The 26692-nt window shown below is 44.8% G+C and overlaps 1 protein-coding gene across 1 annotated transcript in view; it reads left to right on the plus strand.

Moving 5' to 3' along the window:
- LOC127658076 (intermembrane lipid transfer protein VPS13B-like) overlaps nucleotides 1-26692 on the plus strand; it is a 252573-nt gene that overhangs the window by 167092 nt on the left and 58789 nt on the right. The window contains 7 exon segments of the mRNA XM_052147177.1: nucleotides 10436-10748; nucleotides 18406-18611; nucleotides 19501-19705; nucleotides 20029-20213; nucleotides 25914-26107; nucleotides 26220-26401; nucleotides 26615-26692. Of these exon segments, the coding sequence (XP_052003137.1) occupies nucleotides 10436-10748; nucleotides 18406-18611; nucleotides 19501-19705; nucleotides 20029-20213; nucleotides 25914-26107; nucleotides 26220-26401; nucleotides 26615-26692 (1363 nt within the window).

A 26692-nucleotide genomic window follows, 5' to 3' on the forward strand; every position in this document is an offset into this window, starting at 1 on the left:
ACTACATACTCACACACTACATACTCACACACTACATACTCACACACCCACACACAACATACTCACACACACACACACTACATACTCACACACTACATACTCACACACACACACTACATACTCACACACCCACACACAACATACTCACACACACACACTACATACTCACACACAACATACTCACACACACACACACTACATACTCACACACTACATACTCACACATACACACTACATACACACACACAGTACATACACACACACTACATACTCACACATACACACTACATACTCACACATACACACTACATACTCACACACCCACACACACTCACACACCCACACACAACATACTCACACACACACACTACATACTCACACACACACACTACATACTCACACACCCACACACATACTCACACACCCACACACAACATACTCACACACCCACACACTACATACTCACACTACATACTCACACATACACACTACATACTCGCACATACACACTACATACTCACACACTACATACTCTCACACACACACTACATACACACACACTACATACTCACACACCCACACACATACTCACACACCCACACACATACTCACACACCCACACACAACATACTCACACACCCACACACAACATACTCACACTACATACTCACACATACACACTACATACTCACACATACACACTACATACTCACACACTACATACTCTCACACACACACTACATACACACACACTACATACTCACCCACACACTACATACACACACTACATACTCACACATACACACTACATACACACAACATACTCACACACCCACACACAACATACTCACACACCCACACACAACATACTCACACACCCACACACTACATACTCACACACACACACTACATACTCACACACTACATACTCACACACACACACTACATACTCACACACTACATACTCACACACCCACACACTACATACTCACACACTACATACTCACACACCCACACACAACATACTCACACACACACACACTACATACTCACACACTACATACTCACACACACACACTACATACTCACACACACACACTACATACTCACACACCCACACACAACATACTCATACTCACACACACACTACATACTCACACACAACATACTCACACACACACACTACATACACACACACTACATACTCACACATACACACTACATACTCACACATACACACTACATACTCATACACCCACACACATACTCACACACTCACACACAACATACTCACACACACACACTACATACTCACACATACACACTACATACTCACACACCCACACACATACTCACACACCCACACACAACATACTCACACACCCACACACAACATACTCACACTACATACTCACACATACACACTACATACTCACACATACACACTACATACTCACACACTACATACTCTCACACACACACTACATACACACACACTACATACTCACACACCCACACACATACTCACACACCCACACACATACTCACACACCCACACACAACATACTCACACACCCACACACAACATACTCACACTACATACTCACACATACACACTACATACTCACACATACACACTACATACTCACACACTACATACTCTCACACACACACTACATACTCACCCACACACTACATACACACACTACATACTCACACATACACACTACATACACACACACATACTCACACACCCACACACAACATACTCACACACCCACACACAACATACTCACACACCCACACACTACATACTCACACACACACACTACATACTCACACACTACATACTCACACACACACACTACATACTCACACACACACTACATACTCACTACATACTCACACACACACTACATACTCACACACCCACACACAACATACTCACACACACACACACACTACATACACACTACATACACACACACACTACATACACACACACTACATACTCACACATACACACTACATACACACACACCCACACACATACTCACACACATACACACACTACATACTCACACACACACACACTACATACTCACACACTACATACTCACATACACACACTACATACTCACACACACACACTACATACTCACACACTACATACTCACACATACACACACTACATACTCACACACACACACACTACATACTCACACACCCACACACAACATACTCACACACCCACACACTACATACTCACACACCCACACACAACATACTCACACACACACACACTACATACTCACACACTACATACTCACACACCCACACACTACATACTCACACACCCACACACAACATACTCACACACACACTACATACTCACACATACACACACTACATGCTCACACACTCACACACTACATACTCACACACTACATACTCACACACACACACACACACACACACACTACATACTCACACACTACATACTCACACACCCACACACTACATACTCACACACTACATACTCACACACAACATACACACACACACACACACTACATACTCACACACTACATACTCACACACACACACACTACATACTCACACACACACACACTACATACTCACACACCCACACACAACATGCTCACACACACACACAACATACTCACACACACACACTACATACACACACTACATACTCACACATACACACTACATACACACACACACACTACATACACACACACTACATACTCACACATACACACTACATACTCACACATACACACTACATACTCACACACCCACACACAACTTACTCACACCCACACACATACTCACACACCCACACACAATATACTCACACACCCACACACAACATACTCACACTACATACTCACACATACACGCTACATACTCACACATACACACTACATACTCACACACTACATACTCTCACACACACACACTACATACACACACACTACATACTCACATATACACACTACATACTCACACACCCACACACATACTCACACACCCACACACAACATACTCACCCACACACTACATACACACACAACATACTCACACATACACACTACATACTCACACACTACATACACACACACATACTCACACACCCACACACAACATACTCACACACCCACACACAACATACTCACACATACACACTACATACTCACACACTACATACACACACACACACACTACATACACACACACTACATACTTACACATACACACTACATACTCACACACCCACACACATACTCACACACATACACACTACATACTCACACACTACATACTCACACACACACACTACATACACACTACATACTCACACATACACACTACATACTCACACAGTACATACTCACACCCACACACACATACTCACACACCCACACACAACATACTCACTCACCCACGCACAACATACTCACACACATACACACTACATACTCACACAGTACATACTCACACCCACACACTACATACTCACACCCACACACAACATACTCACTCACCCACGCACAACATACTCACACACCCACGCACAACATACTCACCCACACACTACATACACACACAACATACTCACACATACACACTACATACTCACACACTACATACACACACACATACTCACACACCCACACACAAAATACTCACACACCCACACACAACATACTCACACACCCACACACAACATATTCACACACACACACTACATACTCACACACACTACATACTCACACACACACACTACATACTCACTACATACTCACACACACACACTACATACTCACACACCCACACACAACATACTCACACACACACTACATACTCACACACAACATATTCACACACACACACTACATACACACACTACATACTCACACATACACACTACATACTCACACACTACATACACACACACACACACACACACTACATACACACACACTACATACTTACACATACACACTACATACTCACACACCCACACACATACTCACACACATACACACTACATACTCACACACTACATACTCACACACACACACACACACACACACACATACATACACACACTACATACTCACACATACACACTACATACTCACACAGTACATACTCACACCCACACACACATACTCACACACCCACATACTACATACTCACACACCCACACACTACATACTCACACACACACACACTACATACTCACACACTACATACTCACACCCACACACACAACATACTCACACACCCACACACAACATACTCACACACCCACACACACATACTCACACACACACACTACATACACACACACACACTACATACTCACACACCCACACACAACATACTCGCACACACACACTACATACTCACACACTACATACTCACACACACACTACATACTCACACACAACATACTCACACACACACACTACATACTCACACACAACATATTCACACACACACACTACATACACACACTACATACTCACACACTACATACACACACACACACTACATACACACACACTGCATACTCACACATACACACTACATACTCACACACACATACACACTACATACTCACACACACACACACACACACTACATACACACTACATACTCACACATACACACTACATACTCACACACTACATACTCACACCCACACACACACATACTCACACACCCACACACTACATACTCACACACAACATACTCACACCCACACACAACATACTCACACACCCACACACAACATACTCACTCACACACACACACACTACGTACTCACACACACACACACTACATACTCACACACCCACACACAACATACTTGCACACACACACTACATACTCACACATACACACTACATACTCACACACTACATACTCACACACACACTACATACTCACACACCCACACACAACATACTCACACACACACACACTACATACTCACACACTACATACACACACACACACTACATACTCACACACACACTACATACACACACACTACATACTCACACATACACACTACACACCCACACATACTCACACACATACACACTACATACTCACACACTACATACTCACACACACACACACACACTACATACACACTACATACTCACACATACACACTATATACTCACACATACACACTACATGCTCACACACCCACACACTACATACTCACACACCCACACACTACATACTCACACACACACACTACATACTCACACACTACATACTCGCACACATACACACACTACATACTCACACACACACACTACATACTCACACACTACCTACTCACACCCACACACAACATACTCACACACCCACACACAACATACTCACACACCCACACACAACATACTCACACACCCACACACACATACTCACACACACACACTACATAGTCACACACACACACTACATACTCACACTTACACACTACATACTCACACATACACACTACATACTCACACATACACACTACATACTCACACACCCACACACATACTTACACACTACATACTCACACACCCACACACATACTCACACACACACACACACTACATACTCACACACTACATACTCACATACTCACACACCCACACACTACATACTCACACACACACACACACACTACATACACACACACTACATACTCACACATACACACTACATACTCACACATACTCACACACCCACACACAACATACTCTCACACACACACACTACATACTCACACACCCACACACAACATACTCACACACTACATACTCACACATACACACTACATACTCACACATACACACTACATACTCACACACTACATACTCACACACACACACACTACATACACACACACTACATACTCACACATACACACTACATACTCACACACCCACACACATACTCACACACCCACACACATACTCACACACCCACACACATACTCACACACCCACACACATACTCACACACCCACACACAACATACTCACACACACACACTACATAGTCACACAGCCACACACATACTCACACACTACATACTCACATGCTCATACACACATACTCACACACCCACACACATACTCACACACCAACACACAACATACTCACACACACACACACACTACATACACACACTACATACTCACACATACACACTACATACTCACACGCTACATACTCTACACACACACACTACATACATACACACTATATACTCACACACCCACACACATACTCACACACCCACACACATACTCACACACCCACACAACATACTCACACACACACACTACATACTCACACACCCACACACATACTCACACACTACATGCTCACACACTACATGCTCACACACTACATGCTCACACACTACATACTCACACACACTACATACTCACACATACACACTACATACTCACACACTACATACTCACACACTCATACATACATACTCACACACCCACACACATACTCACACACCCACACACAACATACTCACACACACACACTACATACACACACACTACATACTCACACACACACACTACATACACACACACTACATACTCACACATACACACTACATACTCACACACCCACACACATACTCACACACCCACACACAACATACACACACACTACATACACACACTACATACTCACACACTACATACTCACACCCACACACAACATACTCACACACCCACACACAACATACTCACACACCCACACACACATACTCACACACACACACAATCACTACATACTCTCACACACACACACACACTACATACTCACACACCCACACACAACATACTCGCACACTACATACTCACACACACACTACATACTCACACACACACTACATACTCACACACACACACTACATACTCACACACCCACACACAACATACTCACACACACACACTACATACTCACACACAACATACTTACACACACACACACACACACTACATACTTACACACTACATACACACACACACACTACATACACACACACTACATACTCACACATACACACTACACACCCACACACATACTCACACACATACACACTACATACTCACACACTACATACTCACACACACACACACACACACTACATACACACTACATACTCACACATACACACTACATACTCACACATACACACTACATACTCACACACCCACACACATACTCACACACCCACACACAACATACTCACCCACACACAACATACTCACCCACACACTACATACTCACACATACACACTACATACTCACACATACACACTACATACTCACACACTACATACTCACACACCCACACACATACTCACACACCCACACACTACATACTCACACACCCACACACTACATACTCACACACACACACTACATACTCACACACTACATACTCACACACACACACACTACATACTCACACACAACATACTCACACCCACACACAACATACTCACACACCCACACACAACATACTCACACACCCACACACACATACTCACACACACACTACATACTCACACACACACACACACACACTACATAGTCACACACACACACTACATACTCACACTTACACACTACATAATCACACATACACACTACATACTCACACACCCACACACTACATACTCACACACCCACACACTACATACTCACACACCCACACACATACTTACACACTACATACTCACACACCCACACACATACTCACACACACACACTACATACTCACACACTACATACTCACATACTCACACACCCACACACTACATACTCACACACTACATACTCACACACCCACACACATACTCACACACCCACACACTACATACTCACACACTACATACTCACACATACACACTACATACTCACACATACACACTACATACTCACACACTACATACTCACACACACACACACACTACATACACACACACTACATACTCACACATACACACTACATACTCACACATACTCACACACCCACACACAACATACTCTCACACACACACTACATACTCACACACCCACTCACAACATACTCTCACACTACATACTCACACATACACACTACATACTCACACCCACACACAACATACTCACACACTACATACTCACACACACACACTACATACTCACACATACACACTACATACTCACACACCCACACACATACTCACACACCCACACACATATTCACACACCCACAAACATACTCACACACCCACACACATACTCACACACCCACACACAACATACTCACACACACACACACTACATACTCACACAGCCACACACATACTCACACACTACATATTCACACACTACATACTCACATGCTCATACACACATACTCACACACCCACACACATACTCAAACACCAACACACAACATACTCACACACCCACACACATACTCAAACACCAACACACAACATACTCACACACACACACACACTACATACACACACTACATACTCACACGCTACATACTCTACACACACACTACATACATACACACTACATACTCACACACCCACACACATACTCACACACCCACACACAACATACTCACACACACACACTACATACTCACACACCCACACACATACTCACACACTACATGCTCACACACTACATGCTCACACACTCATACACACATACTCACACACCCACACACATACTCACACACCCACACACATACTCACACACCCACACACAACATACTCACACACACACACACTACATACACACACACTACATACTCACACACTACATACTACATACTCACACACTACATACTCACACACACACACTACATACACACACTACATATTCACACACTACATACTCACACACACACTACATACACACACACTACATACTCACACATACACACTACATACTCACACATACACACTACTTACTCACACACCCACACACAACATACTCACACACCCACACACAACATACTCACACACACACTACATACACACCCACACACATACACACCCACACACATACTCACACACTACATACTCACACACTACATGCTCACACACTACATGCTCTCACACACACACACACACACTACGTACTCACACATACACACTACATACTCACACACTCACACACCCACACTACATACTCACACACTACATACTCACACATACACACTACATACTCACACTCCCACACACATACTCACACACTACATACTCACACACCCACACACATACTCACACACCCACACACAACATACTCACACACACACTACATACTCACACACTACATACTCACACATACACACTACATACTCACACACTACATACACACTACATACTCACACATACACACTACATACTCACACACCCACACACACCCACTAGTGTCCAGACTCGACCCGCTAGTGTCCAGACTCGACCCGCTAGTGTCCAGACTCGACCCGCTAGTGTCCAGACTCAACCCGCTAGTCTCCAGACTCGACCCGCTAATCTCCAGACTCAACCCGCTAGTGTCCAGACTCAACCCGCTAGTGTCCAGACTCAACCCGCTAATCTCCAGACTCAACCCGCTAGTGTCCAGACTCAACCCGCTAGTGTCCAGACTCAACCCGCTAGTGTCCAGACTCAACCCGCTAATCTCCAGACTCAACCCGCTAGTGTCCAGACTCAAATATAACCCATATTACATATACAGTATTCTGTTGATATAGTGGTTAATCTCATGGATAGACAGGATTTATTTGAGGGCGGTAATCAACCCATTTGTTAAACATTTCATTTTGCTGGAGTTCAGCTCTTTCTAATATTGGATTAGATCAATCAATTCTTTCGAGATGTTTCTTCTGTTTGTGCACTGACAATATCTTGCGGTTGTATTTTTTTTCTCAACAGTATGGTTTATCATTGTCATTCAAAAACCCTTCGTCAATTTACATTATTGCCAGTAATTGAGTTGACAAGATTAACGCTGGTTGTGTTTGAGTGTGTTGTGTGCGTTCAGCAGGTGATTAATTACAACAAATTAGACATGTTACATGCGAGAGTGTTTGTGTGTACTTCACTATAGCTTGAGACAAAACCCTGAACAATGCCTTGAGGTATAAGCTGAATAATAATAATATTTTGTATTATTTATCAGTCCAGAGTCAATTACCTCTGATGTTATGCCTCTAAACGAGAGCATTTGATTTCCTCCATATCTGTGCATTTCATGTGTCTCGTATCACTCCACACTGTTCAAATCAATACTTCACGTCTGTGTGTGTGTGTGTGTGTGTGTGTGTGTGTGTGTGTGTATGTGAGTTGTGTGTGGACATCAGTCGGCCATTGAGGGTCAGTCCCACGCTGGCGAAGATTGAACAGGCCAAAAGCTTCTGGAGGAGAATCTTTCCTGATGGCGACCCACAGCCTCGAACACCTGCTGGCTCTGCCCACAGCCGCGACAGCCATGCCCCGCTGCAGACCGTCGTTCCCTTCCACAAGATCATGCTGCGTACAGTGCAGATGGTGGTCGCTATGGAGATGGAGTCGCACGCCACGCGGCCCAGTCTGATGCTGTCTGTGTCGGGCATGACGGGCGCGCTGACCCTGAAGACTGCCACGAAGCCCGCAGGTGAGTCACCCGCATTGAACCAGAGACGAGACACTCGTAAAAACACAGATGAGAGAAATGTACACTAGAACACGCATGTGCGTTATCTGCAGTAGCTACAGAAGCCAAATTATGAGATGATTGTGGTCACATTTTATTCATCATTTGAAATATCTTGACATATTACAAAAATGTACATTGTCAATAATTACATTGAAAGTACATTGTTGGAATTTACTTTTGCTTTTTGTTACCAAAACAAAAACAAAAGAGTTGGTCAAGATTAGGATCTAATAACAGATTCCACATGAGGACTAAAATCTGACACAGATGTTAATGTGCATGTTCTCAATGAAAACTGACAGGTCTTCATCAAAGATGTGATCGGCTCGTTTACCTGTGAAGGAGTGGACCGTCTCCTGTCATTATAATGTCTTTGCTGAGCTCATTTCCTGTCTAATTCCCTTCAGCTATCTGAAATCATGTGACCTAAATATGTGACGTAATAACAAGATCATTTACTCTGATTTGTTAAACATGCACCATTTAAGCACAGCGAGCAACTCTCTTGGTATAAACATCACTTAGAGTTGAGAAGAGCCGTCCGACTCGAGATTCAACGCTGTTCTTTTAAATCCAGTGTTTCTTTGTTTTTTGGTTATCTCCTTTTCTCCCGATTTGGAACGCCCAATTCCAACTACTTAGTAGGTCCTCGTGGTGGCGCGGTTACTTGCCTCAATCCGGGTGTTGGGGAAAAGTCTGATCACGTGACTCGTTGTGCATGACACCGCGGAGACTCTGTGATGATCTGTGATGATCTGTGATGATCTGTGATGATCTGTGAGACTCTGTGATGATCTGTGATGTTCTGTGATGATCTGTGATGTTCTGTGAGTCTCTGTAATGATCTGTGAGTCTCTGTGATGATCTGTGATGATCTGTGAGACTCTGTGATGATCTGTGAGTTCTGTGAGACTCTGTGATGATCTGTGATGATCTGTGAGACTCTGTGATGATCTGTGAGTCTCTGTGATGTTCTGTGAGTCTCTGTGATGATCTGTGATGATCTGTGAGTCTCTGTGATGATCTGTGAGACTGTGATGATCTGTGATGTTCTGTGAGTCTCTGTAATGATCTGTGAGTCTCTGTGATGATCTGTGATGATCTGTGAGACTCTGTGATGATCTGTGATGTTCTGTGATGATCTGTGATGATCTGTGAGACTCTGTGATGATCTGTGATGTTCTGTGAGTCTCTGTGATGATCTGTGATGATCTGTGAGACTCTGTGATGATCTGTGATGATCTTTGAGTCTCTGTGATGATCTGTGATGATCTGTGAGACTCTGTGATGATCTGTGATGTTCTCTGATGATCTGTGATGTTCTGTGAGTCTCTGTGATGATCTGTGATGATCTTTGAGTCTCTGTGATGATCTGTGATGATCTGTGATGATCTCTGTGATGATCTGTGAGTCTCTGTGATGATCTGTGATGATCTTTGAGTCTCTGTGATGATCTGTGATGTTCTGTGAGTCTCTGTGATGATCTGTGATGATCTGTGAGACTCTGTGATGATCTGTGATGATCTTTGAGTCTCTGTGATGATCTGTGATGATCTGTGAGACTCTGTGATGATCTGTGAGTCTCTGTGATGTTCTGTGAGTCTCTGTGATGATCTGTGATGATCTTTGAGACTCTGTGATGTTCTGTGAGTCTCTGTGATGATCTGTGATGATCTGTGAGACTCTGTGATGATCTGTGATGATCTTTGAGTCTCTGTGATGATCTGTGAGACTCTGTGATGATCTGTGATGTTCTCTGATGATCTGTGATGTTCTGTGAGTCTCTGTGATGATCTGTGATGATCTTTGAGTCTCTGTGATGTTCTGTGATGATCTGTGAGACTCTGTGATGATCTGTGATGTTATGTGATGATCTGTGAGACTCTGTGATGATATGTGATGATCTGTGAGTCTCTGTGATGTTCTGTGATGATCTGTGATGTTCTGTGATGTTCTGTGATGATCTGTGATGATCTGTGAGTCTCTGTGATGATCTGTGAGACTCTGTGATGATCTGTGATGTTCTGTGAGATCTGTGAGTCTCTGTGATGATCTGTGATGTTCTGTGATGTTCTGTGAGATCTGTGAGTCTCTGTGATGATCTGTGATGATCTGTGAGTCTCTGTGATGTTCTGTGAGATCTGTGAGTCTCTGTGATGATCTGTGAGTCTCTGTGATGATCTGTGATGTTCTGTGAGATCTGTGAGTATCTGTGAGTCTCTGTGATGATCTGTGATGATCTGTGAGTCTCTGTGATGATCTGTGAGTCTCTGATGATCTGTGAGACTCTGTGATGATCTGTGATGATCTGTGAGTCTCTGTGATGTTCTGTGATGATCTGTGATGATCTGTGAGTCTCTGTGATAATTTGTGATGATCTGTGATGTTCTGTGAGTCTCTGTGATGATCTGTGAGTCTCTGTGATGATCTGTGATGAACTGTGAGACTCTGTGATGATCTGTGAGTCTCTGTGATGTTCTGTGATGATCTGTGAGTCTCTGTGATGAACTGTGAGACTCTGTGATGATCTGTGAGTCTCTGTGAGACTCTGTGATGATCTGTGAGGATCTGTGATGATCTGTGATGTTCTGTGATGTTCTGTGAGACTCTGTGATGATCTGTGAGACTCTGTGATGATCTGTGATATTATGTGATGTTCTGTGAGTCTCTGTGATGATCTGTGAGTCTCTGTGATGTTCTGTGATGATCTGTGATGTTCTGTGATGATCTGTGAGTCTCTGTGATGATCTGTGATGTTCTGTGATGTTCTGTGAGTCTCTGTAATGATCTGTGAGTCTCTGTGATGATCTGTGATGTTCTGTGTGTCTCTGTGATGATCTGTGAGACTCTGTGATGTTCTGTGAGTCTCTGTGATGATCTGTGAGTCTCTGTGATGATCTGTGATATTCTGTGATGTTCTGTGAGTCTCTGTGATGATCTGTGAGTCTCTGTGATGATCTGTGATGATCTGTGAGTCTCTGTGATGATATGTGAGTCTATGTGATGATCTGTGAGACTCTGTGATGTTCTGTGAGTCTCTGTGATGATCTGTGAGTCTCTGTGATGATCTGTGATGTTCTGTGAGTCTTTGTGATGATCTGTGAGACTCTGTGATGATCTGTGATGTTCTGTGAGTCTCTGTAATGATCTGTGAGTCTCTGTGATGATCTGTGAGACTCTGTGATGATCTGTGATGTTCTGTGAGACTGTGATGATCTGTGATGTTCTGTGATGATCTGTGATGTTCTGTGAGTCTCTGTGATGATCTGTGATGATCTGTGAGTCTCTGTGATGTTCTGTGATGTTCTGTGATGTTCTGTGATGATCTGTGATGTTCTGTGAGTCTCTGTGATGATCTGTGATGATCTGTGAGTCTATGTGATGTTCTGTGAGTCTCTGTGATGATCTGTGATGATCTGTGATGTTCTGTGAGTCTCTGTGATGATCTGTGAGTCTCTGTGAGACTCTGTGATGATCTGTGAGACTCTGTGATGATCTGTGATTATCTGTGAGTCTCTGTGATGATCTGTGAGATCTGTGAGTCTCTGTGATGATCTGTGAGGTTCTGTGAGTCTCTGTGATGTTCTGTGATGATCTGTGATGTTCTGTGATGATCTGTGAGTCTCTGTGTTGATCTGTGATGTTCTGTGATGTTCTGTGAGTCTCTGTAATGATCTGTGAGTCTCTGTGATGATCTGTGATGATCTGTGATGTTCTGTGAGTCTCTGTGATGACTGTGAGACTCTGTGATATTCTGTGAGTCTCTGTGATGATCTGTGAGTCTCTGTGATGATCTGTGATGTTCTGTGAGTCTCTGTGATGATCTGTGATATTCTGTGATGTTCTGTGAGTCTCTGTGATGATCTGTGAGTCTCTGTGATGATGTGTGATGATCTGTGAGACTCTGTGATGATCTGTGATGTTTTGTGAGTCTCTGTGATGATCTATGATGATCTGTGAGACTCTGTGATGTTCTGTGATGATCTGTGATGATCTGTGAGACTCTGTGATGTTCTGTGATGATCTGTGAGTCTCTGTGATGATCTGTGAGTCTCTGTGAGTCTCTGTGATGATCTGTGAGACTCTGTGATGTTCTGTGAGTCTCTGTGATGATCTGTGAGTCTCTGTGATGATCTGTGATGTTCTGTGAGTCTTTGTGATGATCTGTGAGACTCTGTGATGTTCTGTGATGATCTGTGAGTCTCTGTGATGATCTGTGATGTTCTGTGATGTTCTGTGAGTCTCTGTAATGATCTGTGAGTCTCTGTGATGATCTATGATGATCTGTGATGATCTGTGATGTTCTGTGATGATCTGTGATGTTCTGTGAGTCTCTGTGATGATCTGTGAGACTCTGTGATGATCTGTGAGTCTCTGTGATGATCTGTGAGTCTCTGTGATGATCTGTGATGATCTGTGATGTTCTGTGAGTCTCTGTGATGATCTGTGATGATCTGTGAGTCTCTGTGATGATCTGTGATGATCTGTGAGACTCTGTGATGTTCTGTGAGTCTCTGTGATGATCTGTGAGTCTCTGTGATGATCTGTGATGTTCTATGAGTCTTTGTGATGATCTGTGAGACTCTGTGATGTTCTGTGATGATCTGTGAGTCTCTGTGATGATCTGTGATGTTCTGTGAGTCTCTGTAATGATCTGTGAGTCTCTGTGATGATCTGTGATGATCTGTGATGTTCTGTGAGTCTCTGTGATGATCTGTGATGTTCTGTGAGTCTCTGTAATGATCTGTGAGTCTCTGTGATGTTCTGTGATGATCTGTGATGTTCTGTGAGTCTCTGTGATGATCTGTGAGACTCTGTGATGATCTGTGAGTCTCTGTGATGATCTGTGATGATCTGTGAGTCTCTGTGATGTTCTGTGATGATCTGTGATGTTCTGTGAGTCTCTGTGATGATCTGTGATGATCTGTGAGTCTCTGTGATGATCTGTGAGTCTCTGTGATGATCTGTGAGACTCTGTGAGACTCTGTGATGATCTCTGAGACTCTGTGATGATCTGTGATGATCTGTGAGTCTCTGTGATGTTCTGTGATGTTCTGTGATGATCTGTGATGATCTGTGAGTCTCTGTGATGTTCTGTGATGATCTGCGATGATCTGTGATGATCTGTGATGATCTGTGAGTCTCTGTGATGTTCTGTGATGATCTGTGATGATCTGTGATGATCTGTGAGTCTCTGTGAGTCTCTGTGATGAACTGTGAGACTCTAATGATCTGTGAGTCTCTGTGATGATCTGTGATGTTCTGTGAGTCTCTGTGATGATCTGTGAGTCTCTGTGATGATCTGTGAGTCTCTGTGATGTTCTGTGATGATCTGTGAGTCTCTGTGATGTTCTGTGATGTTCTGTGAGTCTCTGCGATGTTCTGTGAGTCTCTGTGATGATCTGTGAGTCTCTGTGATGTTCTGTGATGATCTGTGAGTCTCTGTGATGATCTGTGATGTTCTGTGAGTCTCTGCGATGTTCTGTGAGTCTCTGTGATGTTCTGTGATGATCTGTGAGTCTCTGTGATGTTCTGTGATGATCTGTGAGTCTCTGTGATGATCTGTGATGTTCTGTGAGTCTCTGTGATGTTCTGTGATGATCTGTGAGTCTCTGTGATGATCTGTGATGTTCTGTGAGTCTCTGCGATGTTCTGTGAGATCTGTGAGTCTCTGTGAGTCTCTGTGATGATCTGTGATGATCTGTGAGACTCTGTGATGATCTGTGAGTCTCTGTGATGTTCTGTGATGATCTGTGAGTCTCTGTGATGATCTTTGAGTCTCTGTGATGATCTGTGATGATCTTTGAGTCTCTGTGAAGTCTATGGGGTTTTTTCAGGTATAAATGGTCAGTGTTATCTGTTAGTAATGATCACACCTCTTTACTTACAGTGTTTGGAACAGGAACACACTGAACACTGTTTAAACGCTCTTTATGCCCGTGTGAATGTAGTCAGTTAACTTTCAACCTGCCAAAAACTTTTCCTCATCTAGTCATATTGATTTGTGTGTAAGTTTAGGTTTTAATAGGCTTTCCATAGTTTTGTGCTCATACGAGAAAATAAATAGATCTGAAGATCGTGTGAGTGAGTGAGTGTGAGAGTGAGTGACTGGGAGTGTGTGTGTGCGTGCTTGAGTGTGTGCGTGTGTGCGTGCGTGAGTGCGTGAGTGCGTGAGTGAGTGTGTGAGTGCGTGAGTGAGTGAGTGTGTGAGTGAGTGAGTGTGTGTGTGTGTGTGTGTGTGTGAGTGAGTGTGAGTGAGTGAGTGAGTGAGTGTGTGAGTGAGTGAGTGAGTGAGTGAGTGAGTGAGTGCGTGAGTGTGTGAGTGAGTGAGTGAGTGAGTGAGTGAGTGAGTGTGTGTGTGTGTGTGTGTGTGTGAACTGCCCATCTGTTCAGCAGATGCTTTATGTAGTTTCTCCAGATAATGTTGAAAATGTTAATTAAAACCTCAACAATTTGCACTTGTTTACTGGATAACTGCAGCATGAGACATGTGTCCGGCCATGTGCCAGTGCGCTCTCTGCTGCGGCCGCAGTCTGATGTAAACAGTGTTGAAACTGAGATTGGCTGAACACAAGGAGAGAAGGACGTGTGTGTCGTGTGGAAATAAATGGCTGGTTTGAGCGTTTGGTGTCTATGGGGTTATACGTGTTTGTGTAAGTGTAGTTGCAGCTTGCTCAGATTCACTGAATTTAATGTAAAATGTCTCCAGTGTGACGGCTCAGATTCACTGACTTTAATGTAAAATGTCTCCAGTGTGACGGCTCAGATTCACTTTAATGTAAAATGTCTCCAGTGTGACGGCTCAGATTCACTTACTTTAATGTAAAATGTCTCCAGTGTGACGGCTCAGACACACACTCACATGCACACATGTGAGAGCAAAATAGAGTGACACTTAAACACTTAACACTTAAAGGGGCAGTTCACCCAAAAATGTAAATTCTGTCATCATTTACTCACCCTCATGTCATCCCAGATGTGACTTTCTTTCTTCTGCAGAACACAAATGAAGATTTTTAGAAGAATATTTCAGCTCTGTAGGTCCATACAATGCATGTGAATGGTGACCAGAACTTTGTGTTCTGCAGAAGAAAGTAAGTATTTTTGGGTGAACTGTCCCTTTAATCTGTTTAACCGTTCTTAACCTTATATTAATGACTTTATTCTTTTATTTTTGGTTTCAACATAGCCTCACTTTATCATATATGTGTGTGATGTGTGTCATGTCTGTAGCTCTCGGGTCTCTTGTGTTATTTATGAGGGTCAGACGCTGCCAGACCCAAAAGCACACGCCCCCGTGATCTCTGCGGTCTCTTCATGAAGATGTGACGACAGACCCCACAGAGACACACTGAGACCAGCTCCGTTTCTAATGATTCATCACATTCTTACACGCCTGAAACAGCGAGAAAACTCGATTCAGACTCACATGATCAATTCAGTGTTTGATTCCTGCATAACTGTGTGTTTGCAGCGCTGGACTTTCAGTGACCTTTCTGACAGATTCATAGAATAATCTGTGAGACTGATTAAACAGAGAGCTGTCAGTGTTTTTGACTGATTCGTTAAAAGAGTCATTCATTAGTGAATCAGGTGTGATTGTGTCTCTCTGTAGATGGTTTTAAGGAGGTCTGTGTGTCGGTTCAGTGTGAGGACGTGTTGTTGCGGACGGGTCTGAAGGACAGGACTGTGGTGTTTGTGGGTCCCTTCTCCTGCAGTGCAGATCTGGAAGCGTATTGGTGCAGACACAGCGGAAGCTCCGCCCCCAACGCACCCGACCCACCAAGAGTGTTGATTGACCTGAAGGGAGGATTGCTACAGGTGAACAACACACACACACTACACAAGTAACAACAAATCTGTTATTCAAGAGCCCCAAATGCCCCGTGTGTGTGTGTGTGTGTGTGTGTGTGTGTGTGTGATGTGAGAGTTTTATGTGAGAGTGTGTGTGTTAGTGAGACTGTGTGAGTGTGTGTGAGAGTGTGTGTGATGTGAGTGTGTGTGATGTGAGTGTGTGTGATGTGAGTGTGTGTGATGTGAGTGTGTGTGTGTGTGTGTGTGTGTGTGATGTGAGAGTTTTATGTGAGAGTGTGTGTGTTAGTGAGACTGTGTGTGTGTGTGTGTGTGAGATGTGAGAGTGTGTGTGATGTGAGAGTGTGTGATGTGTGAGTGTGTGTGTGTGTGTGTGTGTGTGAGATGTGAGAGTGTGTGTGTGTGTGTGAGATGTGAGAGTGTGTGTGATGTGAGAGTGTGTGTGTTAGTGAGACTGTGTGTGTGTGTGTGTGTGTGAGAGTGTGTGTGATGTGTGAGTGTGTGTGTGTGTGTGTGTGTGATGTGAGAGTTTTATGTGAGAGTGTGTGTGTTAGTGAGACTGTGTGAGTGTGTGTGAGATGTGAGAGTGTGTGTGATGTGAGAGTGTGTGATGTGTGAGTGTGTGTGTGTGTGTGTGTGTGATGTGAGAGTTTTATGTGAGAGTGTGTGTGTTAGTGAGACTGTGTGTGTGTGTGAGAGTGTGTGTGATGTGAGCGTGTGAGTGTGTGTGTGTGTGTGAGTGTGATAAGAACATTCCTTATTATGTGCAGATTGGAGGCGTGATTGTTTTTTTATATGAGTAATCACACTCAAGTAACATGTTAAACCAACAGCCACAGTTAAAAGTCTGTCTGTCTGTCTGTCTGTCTGTCTGTCTGTCTGTCTGTCTGTCTGTCAGGTGTTTTGGGGGCAGCAGCAGTTTAATTGTTTGACTGAGATTCAGGAGCATCTGAAGAACTACTGGAGTCACATGACCATAGTGGAGGCAGAGTCTAAAGAGAAACCCCTCCCTTCTAAGCCACCGCCCACCCCTCGTCCTGCCCAATCAGAGCACTCCTCTGATGACCTGCGCACAGGCCTGTTCCAGTACATCCAGGACTCGGGTAACACACACAGAATATGTCTGAGAGAAACTTTGCCTTTTTAGAATTAACAGAAGCATCTAATCACTGTGTGTGTGTGTGTGTGTGTGTGTGTGTGCAGTGCAGTGCGCGTAGCGTTAGTGCGTGCGTTAGGCGCGTAGTGCAGGCGTGTGCGCAAGATGTGTGTGTGTGTGCTAGTGCGTGTGCGCGCGTTTGTGCGTGTGCGTGCGCATGTGTGTGTGTGTGTGCGCGCGCGTGTGTGTGTGTGCGCATGTGTGTGTGGGTGCGTGTGTGTGTGCGCGCATATGTGTGTGTGTGTGTGTGTGTGCGTGTGCGTGTGCTAGCATGTCAGAAGTTGCCGTCAGCTCATGAGGTGGTGTTCTGGAAGGAAACGGATGACTCTCCGGGCATCATGTTGTGGCGGTATCCAGAACCGCGTGTCATCACGTTTCTCCGAATCACACCTGTTCCGTTCAACACCACAGATGACCCGGACATCAGTACGGCTGACCTCGGAGACGTCCTGCAGGTGAATAATGAGCTGCTGATGTGAAGCTCCGCCCCTTCTTTACTGTTGCTCTCTCAGACAAACATCACACATGAATGAGCTGGAGGTTTCAGCTGATATTATTACTCTGTGTTACAATGATGAAGCAGAATTGAGATGAACTTATCTCAGTCAACAAAACACACTCACAGACACACACTCACACACACTCACAGACACACACACTCACTGACACACACTCACACACACTCAAAGACACACACTCACACACACTCACAGACACACACACACTCACACACACTCACAGACACACACACACACACTCACACACACTCACAGACACACACTCACACACACTCACAGACACACACACACACTCACACACACTCACAGACACACACACACACACTCACACACACTCACAGACACACACACACACACTCACAGACACACACTCACACACACTCCCACACACTCACAGACACACACACACACTCCCACACACTCACAGACACACACACACTCACAGACACACACATGTTGTGTTTCCATGTTTTATGGGGACTTTCCATAGACATAATGGTTTTTATACTGTACAAACTTTATATTCTATCCCCTAAACCTAACCCTACCCCTAAACCTAACCCTCACAGAAAACTTTCTGCATTTTTACATTTTCAAAAAACATAATTTAGTATGATTTATAAGCTGTTTTCCTCATGGGGACCGACAAAATGTCCCCACAAGGTCAAACATTTCGGGTTTTACTATCCTTATGGGGACATTTGGTCCCCACAAAGTGATAAATACACGCTCACAGACACAGACAGACAGTCACACACTCACAGACACACACACGTACACACTCACACTCACTCACAGACACACACACACACACTCACAGACACACACACACACACTCACAGACACACACACAGACACTCACAGACAGACAGACACACACTCACAGACACACACACTCATAGACACACACACTCACAGACACACTCACACACACACAGACACACAGACATACACACTCACAGACACACAATCAGACAGACAGACAGACACACACTCACAGACAGACAGACAGACACACACTCACAGACACACACTCACAGACAGACAGACAGACACACACACACTCACAGACAGACAGACACACACACACAAACACTCACAGACAGACAGACAGACACACACTCACAGACAGACAGACAGTCACACACTCACAGACAGACAGACAGTCACACACTCACAGACAGACACACACACAGACATACAGACAGACAGACACACACTCACAGACAGACAGACACACACTCACAGACAGACAGACACACACAGACAGACAGACACACACTCACAGACAGACAGACACACACACACTCAGAGACAGACAGACACTCACAGACAGACAGACAGACACACACTCACAGACAGACAGACACACACTCACAGACAGACACACACTCACACACATACAGACAGACAGACACTCACACACATACAGACAGACATACAGACACACACTCACATACAGACAGACAGACACACACTCACAGACAGACAGACACACACTCACACACAGACAGACAGACACACACTCACACACTGACAGACAGACACACACTCACAGACAGACACACACACACTCACATACAGACAGACAGACACACACACAGACAGACACACATACACAGATATACAGACAGACAGACACACACTCACAGACATACAGACAGACAGACACACACTCACATACAGACAGACACACACTCACAGACAGACAGACAGACACACACTCACAGACACACTCACACAAACACACAGACATACACACTCACAGACACACAATCAGACACATTCACAGACACACTCAGAGACAGACAGACACACACTCACAGACAGATAGACAGACTCACAGACAGACACACACTCACAGACACACACACACTCACAGACAGACAGACACACACTCACAGACAGACAGACACACTCAGACATACATACAGACAGACAGACAGACACACACTCACACACATAAAGACAGACAGACACACACTCACAGACATACAGACAGACACACACACTCACAGACAGACACACACTCAGACATACAGACAGACAGACACACACTCACAGACAGACACACACTCACACACATACAGACAGACAGACACACACACACACAGACAGACAGACAGACACACACTCACATACAGACAGACACACACTCACAGACATGCAGACAGACAGACACACACTCACAGACAGACAGACAGACACTCACATACAGACAGACACACACTCACAGACAGACAGACAGTCACACACTCACAGACATGCAGACAGACAGACACACACTCACAGACAGACAGACACTCACAGACAGACAGACACACACTCACAGACAGACAGACAGACAGTCACACACTCACAGACAGACAGACAGACAGACACACACTCACATACAGACAGACACACACTCACAGACAGACAGACAGACAGTCACACACTCACAGACAGACAGACAGACACACACTCACATACAGACAGACACACACTCACAGACAGACAGACACACACACACTCACAGACAGACAGACAGACAGACAGACACACACTCACAGACAGACAGACAGACATACACACACTCACATACAGACACACACACACACACACACTCACAGACACACTCAGAGACAGACAGACACACACTCACAGACAGATAGACAGACTCACAGACAGACACACACTCACAGACACACACACACACACTCACAGACAGATAGACACACACACACACACTCACAGACAGACAGACAGACACACACTCACAGACAGACAGACAGACACACACTCACAGACAGACAGACAGAGAGACACACACTCACAGACAGAGAGACACACACTCACAGACATACAGACACACACTCACTGACACACACTCACACACACTCACAGACACACACTCACACACACTCACAGACACACACACTCACACACACTCACAGACACACACATTCACACTCCCACAGACACACTGACACACACTCAGACATACAGACGCACAGATACACACACACTCCCACACACTCACAGACACACACGTACACACTCACTCACAGACACACACACACACACACTCACAGACACACACACACTCACAGACACACACACACACAGACACACAGACACTCACAGACAGACAGACACACACTCACAGACACACACTCATAGACACACACACTCACAGACACACACACACACACACAGACACACAGACATACACACTCACAGACACACAATCAGACAGACAGACACACACTCACAGACAGACAGACAGACACACACTCACAGACACACACTCACAGACAGACAGACTCACAGACAGACAGACACACACACACACACTCAAAGACAGACAGACACACACTCACAGACAGACACACACTCACAGACAGACAGACACACACACAAACACTCACAGACAGACAGACAGACACACACTCACAGACAGACACACACACAGACATACAGACAGACACACAGACATACAGACAGACAGACACACACTCACAGACAGACAGACACACACTCACAGACAGACAGACACACACTCACATACAGACAGACACACACTCACAGACAGACACACACACACTCACAGACAGACAGACACACACACACTCAGAGACAGACAGACACTCACAGACAGACAGACAGACAGACAGACAGACACACACTCACAGACAGACAGACACACACTCACAGACAGACAGACACACACTCACACACAGACAGACAGACACTCATACACAGACAGACAGACAGACACACACTCACATACAGACAGACAGACACACACACACTCACAGACAGACAGACACACACTCACACACATACAGACAGACAGACACACACTCACACACTCACAGACAGACACACACTCACAGACAGACAGACACACACACACTCACATACAGACAGACAGACACACACAGACAGACACACATACACAGATATACAGACAGACAGACACACTCTCATAGACATACAGACAGACAGACACACACTCACATACAGACAGACACACACTCACAGACAGACAGACAGACACACACTCACAGACACACAGACACTCACAGACAGACACACACTCAGACACACACACTCACAGACACACTCACACAAACACACAGACATACACACTCACAGACACACAATCAGACACACTCACAGACACACTCAGAGACAGACAGACACACACTCACAGACAGATAGACAGACTCACAGACAGACACACACACACTCACAGACAGACAGACTCACAGACAGACAGACACACTCAGACATACAGACAGACAGACAGACGCACACTCACACACATAAAGACAGACAGACACACACTCACAGACAGACACACACTCACAGACATACAGACAGACACACACACTCACAGACAGACACACACTCAGACACACACTCACAGACAGACACACACTCACAGACAGACACACACTCACACACATACAGACAGACAGACACACACTCACACACAGACAGACAGACAGACACACACTCACATACAGACAGACACACACTCACAGACATGCAGACAGACAGACACACACTCACAGACAGACAGACAGACAGACACTCACATACAGACAGACACACACTCACAGACAGATAGACAGACAGACAGACAGTCACACACTCACAGACATGCAGATAGACAGACACACACTCACAGACAGACAGACAGACACTCACAGACAGACAGACAGTCACACACTCACAGACAGACAGACAGACAGACACACACTCACATACAGACAGACACACACTCACAGACAGACAGACAGACAGACAGTCACACACTCACAGACAGACAGACAGACACACACTCACATACAGACAGACAGACAGACACACACTCACAGACAGACAGACAGACACACACTCACAGACAGACATACACACACTCACATAGAGACACACACACACTCACAGACACACACACAGACAGACAGACACACACTCACAGACAGATAGACAGACTCACAGACAGACACACACTCACAGACACACACACACACACTCACAGACAGATAGACACACACTCACAGACATACACACACACTCACAGACAGACAGACAGACATACACACACTCACAGACAGACACACACACACACACACTCACAGACAGAGAGACACACACTCACAGACAGACAGACACACACTCACAGACAGACAGACACACACTCACACACATACAGACAGACAGACACACACTCACATACAGACAAACAGACACACACTCACAGACAGACAGACACACACTCACACACATACACAGACAGACACACACATACAGACAGACAGACACACACTCAGACAGACAGAAACACTCACAGACAGACAGACAGACACACACTCACAGATAGACAGACAGACATACACACACTCACAGACAGACAGACAGACACACACTCACAGACATACAGACAGACACACACTCACAGAGACAGACACACTCACAGACAGACAGACAGACACACACTCACAGACACACAATCTTCATGCTCCTGAAAATACCTTTCAGTTTCTATATGCAAATATTTCATTGTGTGTGTGTGTGTGTGTGTGTTTGTGTGTGTGTGTGTCGTGTGTGTTTGTGGTTTGTGTGTGTGTTTGTGTGTGTGTGTAGGTTCCGTGTAGTCTGGAGTATTGGGACGAGCTGCAGCGAGCGTTTGTTCCCTATCGAGAGTTCAGCCTATCAGAGAGCAGCGTTTGTGAGCTGACCCTGCCCACCCTGACCCCCAACACACACCAGACTGACCTTGTGACCTCTGACCTGTGGAGAGTTGTGCTCAGCAGCAACAGTGATGGCGGAGATGAGAGGCAAGTGTGTGTGTTACATTGGTGTGTGAGTGGTTTTGTTGTATTTTAGAGGCATGTGTGTCATTGTTGTTTGTGTGTGTGTGTGTGTGTGTGTGTGTGTGTGTGTGTGTAGTTCGGACAGTGAGTCGGGTTCTCAGGTGCCGTGTGATCAGCTGGTGTGTCCGACCGCTCTGGCCGCCTGCACGCGAGTGGACTCGTGTTTTGCGCCGTGGTTCGTGCCATCGGTGGGCGTGTCCATACGACTGGTGTGTGTGGAGCTGCGATTTTGTCACAACCTGGATCAGCACAGCACAGGTGTGTGTGTGTCTGTTCTGAGCATACACTGTTCTAAGAATATTGTCATCATTCCTTCACCTTCATGTTGTTCCTAACCCCACATGACTACATTACTCCTGCAGAACACAAACAGACATGAAATGCTCATTCTCCTTTTCTGTGTGTGTGTGTGAGTGACTGTGCATGAGTGAGTATTTTCTCAAGTCTCTTCTCTAATTTTCACTCTTGCAGTGCCGTGCCAGAAGCTCCGCCCCTTCCTCCCGGACAGGAAGTGTCCTCATGACCAGGAGTTTGCGGTGGTGTGTGTGC

Source organism: Xyrauchen texanus, chromosome 17 (genome assembly GCF_025860055.1).
Source record: "Xyrauchen texanus isolate HMW12.3.18 chromosome 17, RBS_HiC_50CHRs, whole genome shotgun sequence".
NCBI lineage: Eukaryota > Metazoa > Chordata > Actinopteri > Cypriniformes > Catostomidae > Xyrauchen > Xyrauchen texanus.